Source organism: Polypterus senegalus, chromosome 2 (assembly GCF_016835505.1).
Source record: "Polypterus senegalus isolate Bchr_013 chromosome 2, ASM1683550v1, whole genome shotgun sequence".
Classification (NCBI taxonomy): Eukaryota; Metazoa; Chordata; class Cladistia; order Polypteriformes; family Polypteridae; genus Polypterus; species Polypterus senegalus.
Genome location: NC_053155.1, coordinates 131,424,674 through 131,436,757, shown reverse-complemented (window position 1 = coordinate 131,436,757; position 12,084 = coordinate 131,424,674). Strand labels below are relative to the sequence as shown.

Here is a 12,084-nt window from a genome sequence, read left to right as displayed (position 1 = left end):
CTTTTATGTGCCTTGAAATGTAATTAGCAGAATATGATCATTTTCCCATCTACTATATGCTCACAAACCTACAAAAACTTTTCTGTGAATAAGTACTGCCTTTGTTGGTCAACTTTAATGTTAATCTGATAGTTATGGCATGTTTGTTTCACTACATTTTGCAGACAATTGTACAAAAGTAACAATGCTGAGAAATTATGTTTCCATTACTTTAACAGGAAAAGCAACAAAGAATACCAACATAAAATAATTGCAATATTTCTGTCAAAGAAAACACATTCCTGTTTTTTTTTTTTTCTTTACGATCTATGTATAATTATTTTCCTTGTTTAGGAACGCTTTAATAATTTTACCATAGTATGCCAGGAGAAAGTATTGCACAGAACTCAGTCGTTAAAAACTTTGTATGGTAAAGTGATTGCCATTGCTTTCTCAGACATTAAATATTAAGTGGTGTGTTACCTAGAATAAGGATTATAAATGCTTAAAAGTTCAGACTTTGATATTATTGGTTAAAGAGTTATGCTAGAATGTGAGGATTTCACTCCCTGGGATGCATTGCAGGAATGTTTTTTGTCCGATGATACCCTTAGAGAACAAGGGAAATTCTTCAATATACAAAGCATTAGTCATGTGGAATTTCTGCCCCATAGATACTGGATTCATTCAGGATGACAATGATTCCAGCTACAGAGCACAACTGGTCAATGAATGGTTTGAAGAACATGGCAATAGTGTAAAGCATATACCATGCTGGCCTATTCACAGTCATACACCTATGAAAGGTCCTGGAGAATCTGTTTTTTTACCAGTAACATAAAAACATGTGCTGACTGAACAAGGGTGTTATCATCAAAAACAGTTCTAGATACAGAATCTTTGGCAAAAGATGTGGATGCAGTTCTATCAGTTCTTTGTAACTTAACACCTTAAGGAAATTTGCTTAGTTATTTTATTTATTTTGTTACTTATCTATATTTTACACTGCAACCAAGAGCTTGAAACATTTGCATGGAAAAGGCAGTAATAAATATCATTTACAGCATATTACCACATTCTAATGCTCTAGCTTTTTCAGTGTGGAGCATTTAATTATCAAGGGGCACAGTGTTCTGTACCAAAAAGGACAACACACCATCCCTAAACATACACTTAAATTCACAATTTTACCTATTCAATATTCTCTTTGGCATAGGCAAGTAAGGACACCCATGTGGTAGCTGACACTCTGCCTCCGTTTTTGTAACACTAATATTTGGACCTCATCATGAAGGGATTATACTGGTCAACAAGCATTTTGCTACTGGGAGTCTTTCAACTTTACTTTAACAGGTTTCACTTGCTGACTTGGACAGCTAGGGTGACTGGACAGTAAAGGCGGATAACCATTTTGATAAATACCGGTAATTCCACTAGGGATGCCATTGAGATTAATGATTTCGCCACACGTTACTAACGGCTATGAGTTGTTTACCTTTTCATTATGAATTTTATTTAAAAATTATTAATTTTTAATTAGCAAAAAAAATATTTGTTGCTATTTACCAGGTCTTATATGACTCTAAAGCATAATGACACAACTCAGACATGACGGTGCAGTAGGTAGAGGTTTTACTGTTAAACATAACATTGCATGTCAGGACATTTTGCTCGTTAGATTCACCATTACTTTGAAAATTTTGTCAAGGCGATAGACAGAAATGGCAATGCTTTTCAGCATTTAAGAAATTAGTTGGGTCTCGAGAAAAGTGAAGGCAAAATTAAGGAAGGTGTTTTTGTTGGTCCTGAAATCCGTGAACTGATGCTTGATGATGAGTTCAAAAGGAAACTGAAGTCCACTGAATCAGCAGCATGGGAAGCATTTGTGCGGGATGTCCAGAATTTTCTTGGCAGTCACAGAGCAGAGAATTACAGTATTCTGAACTTGTGGAGAACCTGCTGAAAGCGTATCAGCTTATGAGAGCCAGAATGTCACTGAAGATGCATTTTTTACATTTTCATCTCGACTTTTTCCCATCAAATCTGGGTGATGTCAACAATGAGCACAGTGATCCCTCGCTATATCGCACTTTAACTTTCGTGGCCTCACTCCATTGCGGATTTTAAATGTATGCATATCTAAATATGTATCAAGGATTTTTCGCTGGTTCGCGGATTTCTGTGGACAATGGGTCTTTTAATTTATGGTACATGCTTCCTAAGTTGGTTTGCCCAGTTGATTTCATACAAGGGTCTCTATTGTCGGGAAGCTGAGAAGCTACCCAATCAGAGCACGTATTATGTATTAAATAAAACTCCTCAATGATATACGATATGTTTCCTTAAGGTGCCGATACTTGAAAGCCCGAACAGCATATATTGATTTTTGATTGTTTGCTTTTCTGTCTCTCTCACTTTCTCTGACATTCTTTGCTCCTGGTGGAGGGGGTGTGAGCAGAGGGTCTGTTCGCACACTGGCCTAGAGGATACGGATGCTCCCCTAAAAAATGCTGAAAGACTACCTTCACATTGCTCCCTTCATTGCAGCTGCTTTGTCCGGCGGTGCTTCGCATACTTAAAAGCCCGAACAGCCCTATTGATTTTTGATTGTTTGCTTTTCTCTGTCTCTGTCTCTCTCTCTCTCTGATATTCTCTGCTTCTGACACGCACTCCTTTGAAGAGGAAGATATGTTTGCATTCTTTTAATTGTGAGACAGAACTGTCATCTCTGTCTTGTCATGGAGCACAGTTTGAACTTTTGACTAAAGGGTGTTATTAGAGCCCTATAGACATGAAATAATGTAATGTATTTAGAAGGTCGTAAAATGTTTTCTATGCTCTAACTGCGAAAATATTTGATTTATAAATAAAGAATCCTACTTCGCGGAAATTCATTTATCGCGGCAGAGTCTGGAACGGATTAGCCGTAATAAATAAGGGTTTACTGTATAGGGAAAGATTTCACCAAGTTATAAAGGTGATGGAAAATTCACTCCGAGCATGATGGGTGACTACTATTGGTTCTTGCAAAGAGAGACAGATGTGCAGTACAAGCGCAAAAGCGAGTGCCTCCAACATTTTTGGGCACAGTGACCTCACTTTTATATTGAGGTAAATTGACATAAATATACTTTAATGTGTCTCTGGTATCGTCTTCTGGTTTGTTTTCAGAATAAACACATCAAAGCAATTTTGGTGGGACATAGTCCAAACTCCAGATATCGTGTTGATATATTATATTGATATTCAAAAGTGTCAAAACGTCAATGATGTGCATTTCAAAATCCTGACATGCTGGCTTAATTCCGATTTCATATATGAAATCAGTGTAAAAAACTTAATAAAGAGCTGCTCTGAAGTTTCCAGAAGTGAACAAAAAATATTTTTTTGTAGACCAGTGTTATTGGAACAGTAATATTTAAGGTTCCTTACTGATGCCAGTCTACTTTAGTTTCCTTTTGCATCATACAAGAGGAACAGTGACCTTATTCTATCCCAGATCAACTATTAAAGGTTCAGCTATTAAAACTAATTAGTGAGCATAGCCTGTTAAGCGTATGTTTTAAATGATCATCAATAAAATAAAGTTCTTAAAAGTTTACCCACACTTGTAGTTGAAAAACAAAAACTTTTATCTTAAAAAGTTAGAAAAGGAATGCCTTTACTGTACTTTTGGATCTGTTATTAGTGTATAAATAAAACAATGTTTAATCAAGTATACAGTATATATTCTGGAGTCAGAAAAGTATTTTACTGAAATTACAGGCCTGATCTTCTCTTTCATTCTCTTATTTGTGTTACATAGCAACAATAAAACAGAACAATAAACTAAGCTTATTGAATTTGTCATGCGATGGCATGTTGACCACTACTTTGCTTCTAAAAGCTTCCCTACTTAATTTATTAACCTATTTTAAATTTATTGAAAAAGTAAACTGAAGTGAAACAAGCAATTATGAAATGTATGGTGCTTTTCAGTTTTCCTTCTGTTATAAATTGGGCACAGCTCTGATGTCAGTATTTTAAGTACTTAAGTAGTGACACATAGTTGCACTTCATTCTTTCCACTTACTGTTTAACTCTCATCTTTGTTGCATTTTACTTTGCAATAGTTGTTTTAAAATGAGAAGGGAGGGACTTGTACACTCACCTAAAGGATTATTAGGAACACCATACTAATACGGTGTTTGACCCCTTTCGCCTTCAGAACTGCCTTAATTCTACGTGGCATTGATTCAACAAGGTGCTGAAAGCATTCTTTAGAAATGTTGGCCCATATTGATAGGATAGCATCTTGCAGTTGATGGAGATTTGTGGGATGCACATCCAGGGCACAAAGCTCCCATTCCACCACATCCCAAAGATGCTCTATTGGGTTGAGATCTGGTGACTGTGGGGGCCATTTTAGTACAGTAAACTCATTGTCAAGTTCAAGAAACCAATTTGAAATGATTTGAGCTTTGTGACATGGTGCATTATCCTGCTGGAAGTAGCCATCAGAGGATGGGTACATGGTGGTCATGAAGGGATGGACATGGTCAGAAACAATGCTCAGGTAGCCCATGGCATTTAAACAATGCCCAATTGGCACTAAGGGGCCTAAAGTGTGCCAAGAAAACATCCCCCACACCATTACACCACCACCACCAGTCTGCACAGTGGTAACAAGGCATGATGGATCCATGTTCTCATTCTGTTTACGCCAAATTCTGACTCTACCATTTGAATGTCTCAACAGAAATTGAGACTCATCAGACCAGGCAACATTTTTCCAGTCTTCAACTGTCCAAGTTTGGTGAGCTCGTGCAAATTGTAGCCTCTTTTTCCTATTTGTAGTGGAGATGAGTGGTACCCAGTGGGGTCTTCTGCTGTTGTAGCCCATCCGCCTCAAGGTTGTGCGTGTTGTGGCTTCACAAATGCTTTGCTGCATACCTCGGTTGTAACGAGTGGTTATTTCAGTCAAAGTTGCTCTTCTATCAGCTTGAATCAGTCGGCCCATTCTCCTCTGACCTCTAGCATCAACAAGGCATTTTCGCCCACAGGACTGCCGCATACTGGATGTTTTTCCCTTTTCACACCATTCTTTGCAAACCCTAGAAATGGTTGTGCGTGAAAATTCCAGTAACTGAGCAGATTGTGAAATACTCAGACCGGCCCGTCTGGCACCAACAACCATGCCACGCTCAAAATTGCTTAAATCACCTTTCTTTCCCATTCTGACATTCAGTTTGGATTTCAGGAGATTGTCTTGACCAGGACCACACCCCTAAATGCATTAAAGCAACTGCCATGTGATTGGTTGATTAGATAATTGCATTAATGAGAAATTGAACAGGTGTTCCTAATAATCCTTTAGGTGAATGTATAAGGACATACAATTGTTTCTTAGAAATGGTTAAGAAATGTGAGTGTTTGTGTCAAAGATCACATGTTTTAGCTTCAGATGTTTAAAATTTTGTGCTCATACAATGAATAAATCAGGTCATCAGTATGTAATGTCACTGAATGTATGTACCATGTGAAATCTTTCAACAAAAAGGTTTGGGGGCAGCCACCCATATACTTGAAAGTAGCCTGTCAAAAAGCAAAAATTTGTTTAAATGGTCTTAACAGATATTAGTCCAAAACAGAACTGGTGAGACAGACAAAACATGGCAGTTTTTAAGCTAGGCAGGGGAAATTATGTCATCTGGGTTAGGAACTGGAAGTGATGTCATCAGGCCCCAGAACCGGAAATGACATAATTGAACCCAGATAGAATTTCCTGTGGTTGGTCTGCTGAGGAAAAAGAGAAAGGATCAGTGCATTTGACACCCTCTGATCTGGCATGGAATTATCCTTTTTTTTAGCCCTTGTGGAATGAGGCCCGGACACAGACAGGCAGACATGTTGTAAATCACCACTACACGTTTATTTACAGACTATTATTTGCAAGTTAAATGCCAAACAACCTTGAACTCCCCCAAAGTCCAGGCCTCACACTCTTGCCTTGTCTCTTCAGGCCGCCTCCACTCCTCGCCTTCCAGCTTTGTCCTTTTTCCACCCAACTCAAGCCCTGAATGAAGGGAGGCAGCCCCTTTTATAAGCACCCGGATGTGCTCCAGGTGTGTTCTGGCCACCGACACGCCCCAGTGTGGAGGAAGTGCCGGCTGCATCCCCTGGAAGCACTCTGGTGTCCCTGCTCGTCTTCCCCCCAGCACTTCCGGGTGTGGCAGAAGTGCTGAGGTCCAGGGTCCCCAAGGCATTGGGGCGTCCCCTGACGGAGACCACTTGCCCCTACAGGGTTGAGCTTCAAAGCCCTGTACCCGTGGCCACCAAAGGCACCAGGGTGATCGCCTCCACATGGTCTGAGGGAGGCGTAAGCCCTCCTCAGGTCCTCCAAGGCATCCCGGCTGGGTCGCGCCCCCTAGCCATCTGCGACACCCTTTAGCTGCCTCCCATGTGGGTTGCTCCAAAAACACAAAAAAGGTAGATTTTTCATTTTGCTTTTGGATCCCCATCATTTGAAAGATTTTTTTTGGGGTGTTTCTTGTTGTTTTTGTATCTACCTTTCATTACTCAGTGTAGGTATTTTGTCTGCTGGAATCCCTATTTCACTTTCAGGTGACTACCGCCTTTCTCTTACATTAAATGGCAATGATCCAGTTCCTTACAGCCAGTTTGGCAGTTTCTAATCTGTCCTTCCATTTTGTTTTCTGATGTGATAGCTTGTGATGGCAACAATTTTGTATTCATATCAGTCTTCTGGACCTTATCTCGCTGGCATATTCTGTGTGTCTGTGAAATTGTTAGTCCTTGTCCTTGGCTGCTGTACTGTAGTTCTTTGGTCTGGGCTTTATCTTTATTGCCTACCACCTCACAGCCAATGGACAGCAGCCACATCTACGTGGGTTTCCTCCGGGTGCTCCGGTTTCCTACCACAGTCCAAAGACATGCAGGTTAGGTGGATTGGAGGTTCTAAATTGGCCCTAGTGTGTGCTTGGTGTGTTTGTGTGTGTCCTGTAGTGGGTTGGCACCCTGCCCGTGATTGGTTCCTGCCTCGTGCCCTGTGTTGGCTAGGATTGGCTCCAGCAGACCCCCGTGACCCTGTGTTCGGATTCAGCGGTTTGGAAAATGGATGGATGAATTATATTTAATTTAGATGTAATTTTTCACATTTAGGAAATACATGTAAAGAAAAGTGTAAATCAAATATAATTTAATAAAACATAATAAAAAATATTCTTACCTGTACTTGATATGATCTGTGAAACAACCTTTTCTTCTCTCACCTTCTTAGTCACTTTTCTGTGTGATAGGTGAAATATTATGTGATCTTTCTTCTGACTCAAACTTCAGCAGAGTATATTTTGGTTCCAGTAATCAATGCACTTCTTTCTAGCATCTCCAGTTATTAAAGCTTTGGATATACTGTATATAAAAGTAGTTGGAGTTATAATCCATAAACCATATTTAATTAATTTGTTATGTTATTATATGGATATAAAAATAGGAATTATATTTTTATAGCCTGCCTGAAAAAGTATTAGATATAGTAATAAACTGAAGCTCTGTTCTTAGCAAAACTTTGATTATTAAATTTTGTGACTAAACTGTAATGGTGTAACAAAATAAAGATAAACAATAAATACTACTGGTATAAAATAAAAATGCTTGTAGTTCTTGGCCCTTTTAATAATAGTGCATCTGTCTTGTCTGCTAGTTTTACCCAGCAGTCATTGTTCTGAAGTAGCAACATGTTGCCTGTTCATTAACACATGCAAGTAAGAATTTTAATGGTACTATGTATACGTGAGAATAATGACCCTATAAACCTATTAAACATTTGGTTTGTGCATTATACTTTTCTAGCTATGATGAAGATAAACACAATGAACATTATTTCTTAAATTTTACTGGTAGCATACCATCTTATCTTGCTCCACTGGAGGAATCCTAATGAATACTATAACACTGTGGGAAAAGGATGTCTTGTTTCATTTAAGATTACCAAAAATTAAATTCACTTTATAATGAGAAATTTAAAATTTGCTAAAAATATATATATATATTAATGTTGGTTTCAGTAACATTGAACACTCTGAACCATTGTTGACCTTTTGGATATTTAATTACTTTTGAGTGGTTACTTCATATTAAATCTTCATCTTTCCATGTTCTCTAGATTGGTACTATTGGGGGTGACTGATCTGAATAAAATAGAGTAATGTTCTTCTAAGTTATATTGAAAACATTGTAATTTAACCTTCAAGTCGGTAAAATAATTTAAAAAGCTGTTAATTTTGATTTGGCATAAAGCTAAAAGTTCCCGGGTCCTACCTGTGTGGAGTTTGCATGTTTACTCCGTGTCTGCGTGGGTTTCCTCCAGGTACTCCTGTTTCCTCCCACAGTCCAAAGACATGCAGGTTAGGTGCATTGGTGATTCTAAATTGTCCCAAGTGTGTGCTTGGTGTGTGAGTGTGTGTGTGTGCTCTGTGGTGGGCTGGCGCCCTGCCTGGGGTTTGTTTCCTGCCTTGTGCCCTGTGTTGGCTGGGATTGGCTCCAGCAGACCCCCATTACCCTGTAGTTAGGATGTAGTGGGTTAGATAATGGATGGATGAAACTTAAATTGAGGTTTTATATTTTGGGATTCATTATGTTATGTATTTGTGTTATAACAAGGATGGGTTAAAATCAAGAAACCAATCACATGCTTGTGCTGCAGCCTTATTCAAAAATCAAATCTATATGTATTTGTAATAGATATAACCTTTGTAGAACTGGTAATTTTTTCAGGGAAATGTATAACATATGCTATTAACAGCTTACATTTTTTCTTTTTTTCAGAGGTCTCTTCATTACTATTCATGATAAAGGTCATATAGCTACAATGCTGAATTCATGGCCAGAGGATGACATCAAGGTACAAAACTGAGCCTTTTCTGAGTAGTATATAAATATCAGAAGCTGTTGTGAAGATTTTTAGCCCCATGCTTTCTCATGACACATTCAGTTTGAAAGTACACATTTGTTGAAAATGTAATTGATTATTAAATCATGGTACATATGTGCAAATTTTATATAGTAATTAATGATTGTGAAAAATAGTCTATGCAGCTGTTTTTGGAGCGTTAACTAAACTTTCTGATCAATAACACATCAAAATAACAACTTTCAACATTTTGGAATATAAGGGTATACATACTTGAAATTTTTAGACACACAATGCTATTGTGTACTTTTGCATTACCATCTGTTGTTCTGACTGATTTTAATAATAAGTTAAATGCAGTCTCAAGCAGGCATTTCAATTAAACATTTGAACAGTTAGCAAACCAAGTCCAAAAGTAAAGAAAAGCCAGTGCTTATGGCTGCTTTTTGGATCTGGCATTTAAGGAAGTAAAAGTTAAACACGAAAATAGATTTCTTTATTTAGTAAATTAGAAACATGCAAATATCTAGAAATAACACTTGTCATTCTTTACTCGATATTTGATTTTGAATTTATTAGCTATTACCAAAACATCAGAACATGTGCACATTTTAATGGCTTTACTTGAATTAATTATTACTTCTAACGTTTTATGACTGATTACTATTCATGTGTAATTAGCCTTTTTACATATGTGTGTGCTTTTGTAATGTGGTGAGAAACTTTGCAAAATACTAGTGGAAAAATGTTTGGATTTCTCTTGTCTTGTGCTGCATTCAAGTCCTCCCCTTAACTCTAGCTTCATATGAACCTAAAGTACAGATTTCATTAGAAGAAAGTAAGAAAATAAAAAAGAAACATATCTGGTTTGTGTGCCTATATAAATATGCCAGCCCAGGGCTGCTCATTACTCTCTGGCCCTGGCAATAATAAACACTGACATTTGTGGCAAGTGGTTGGAGCAGGCAATCGATTGAGGTCAGTGCCTTTCTCCATTAATACTATACGAAAATTTAGTGCAGGCAGAAAACTAGAAGATGGGTATAAATCTGAAGGTAACACAACCTCAGCTAATTAAATAAAGACACAGGAATTGTAACACAGTGTTATGTCAGTGTTGCACTTCTGGTTTCTTTTTAAGAAAATGTATTTCACTTTTAAAAAATCTTATTCATGTAACTCAATACATTTGAAAAATAATTCACTCCAAGTGCAAAAAAATGTTTGCATGATTTGCATTTCCTTGTGGATATCTCCTGGGATTTAAATTAGTAATCCAAGTAACATAATCCAGTAATGTTGCATCTCAGTTATAAATATTTTAAGATCCCACATCGTCAATTATTTTTTAATTTTTCACCTCTGCCAGACTTCTTCAGCTCTTCACAACAAGAGTAATTACTAACAAACTTTTTATTTTGTTATTTAACTGCTGAAAAGTTCTTGTTTTACTTCTCCCACACCACTATGGAGGACCAGGAGTAGGACAGGAACTAATCCAGCAAAAAACATCAGCATATGTGCAAACTACCAGGCCAATGTTTATGCAAACCCTCTTACCTCCATGTTTTAAAAGAGACAATAATAATAAGTAGACTACAAATGTATTATAAACTATAATTTGCGAACCTGTTAAATGCCTTCCTCTGATGCTCATTCACTATTTGCAAAGTTTTTCAGTGCTATACTCAATTGTTCAACTCTGTACATATTGTTAGAATTCTCTGCCAATGCCTAGCTTTGGTCTACATCTGGTCAAATTGGGCTTTGTCTTCAGAAGAGTTAAAATAATGGCATTGTCCCAAAAAATATTTAAAATGCCCCACCACCCTTAACCCCTGGCTTGTATAAAAGGGCAATGAAAATAATCATCATATAAAAATGCATTTATTTACAATAATGGAAAAAATAAAATGCTCCAAAATCCAACAAGGTCCAAAAAAAATGCCTAAAAGGAAATTCACAGAGTGACGGCACGGTGGCACAGTAGGTAGCACTGCTGCCTCACAGTTAGGAGACCCGGGTTTGCTTTCGGGTCCTCCCTGTGTGGAGTTTGCATGTTCTCCCCGCGTCTGCGTGGGTTTCCTCCGGGCGCTCCGGTTTCCTCCCACAGTCCAAAGACATGCAGGTTAGGTGCATTGGCAATCCTAAATTGTCCCTAGTGTGTGCTTGGTGTGTGTGTGTGTGTGCGCCCTGCGGTGGGCTGGTGCCCAGCCTGGGATTTGTTTCCTGCCTTGTACCCTGTGTTGGCTGAGATTGGCTCCAGCAGACCCCTGTAACCCTGTACTTAGGATGTAGCGGGTTGGATAATGGATGGATGGATGGAAATTCACAGTGGCTAAGTCCAAACACAAACATCTGGTAATGAAAATTAGTAATGAGTATTGAAATTTTCAGCAACAGTAGTAAATCAATACTCATAGTACAAAAACTCCATCAAAACACATTCATATGATCTATAAGCAACTCACTTTGCCACCCAGCCTTTATAGGCTGAGGTCGGTTCCTTAATGGTAAGGGAATTGTAGCCCTGTGACTTGCAGGTCCACCTACAAAGCACAAAGAATATCAGAGAACAAGATTATCCAAATAGAAGCTAAATAATAGACAAGCAAATGACTGGGAATACATAATTACATAAATAATTGAAACAGCAATTATATCCTAAGCAATAGTAATTTAATGAATAAAGAAAATCAACAAAAAAGATTATAAAAAATAAATGTAAACATAAGAGAAGGGAGAGACCCTGGCTTAACATGACACAGATAAAGTAAAAAAGAACCAAGTGGTACAGATGAAACTTGTAGAGCAAAAAGTTCTCTTTAAAGCTAAAGCAGTTAGGAACTGAGCAAAACTAAGCTAAGTTTGTTTGCTGTTTTTTTTTTTTCTGAAGGCTTCTGGAACCAGTTATGAAATTTTACAGAACAGTTGGTACAACTGCATTTGAAAGTTCTGCCAGCCTTGTAAAGCAGATAGTGACTTTGTGGACACTGATTGGTTATTGTCTGTTCTATCATACAGATGACAATCTTGTACCTATAGCCTTATTTTTCAGCAAGTGTTTAAGCAATTGTTTTAATTGTTTTTCTGCATGTTTTGTAGAACACTTTCTTTTCATATGAAATTAATTAACAAGTGTACTGAGCTGAAAAAATAGTGGAAGTACTTATTGACTTTGTTCAGCATGACTT

The 12,084-nt window shown here is 37.7% G+C and overlaps 1 protein-coding gene across 3 annotated transcripts in view; it reads left to right on the top strand.

Moving 5' to 3' along the window:
• The window catches only part of LOC120523357 (NADP-dependent malic enzyme, mitochondrial-like), a 170,572-nt gene that overhangs the window by 83,742 nt on the left and 74,746 nt on the right, over positions 1-12,084 (top strand). For all 3 annotated transcript variants that reach the window (XM_039744616.1, XM_039744615.1, XM_039744614.1), the window contains exon 5: positions 8,806-8,881. In XM_039744616.1, the coding sequence (XP_039600550.1) occupies positions 8,806-8,881 (76 nt within the window). The remainder of the gene's footprint in view (positions 1-8,805; positions 8,882-12,084) is intronic.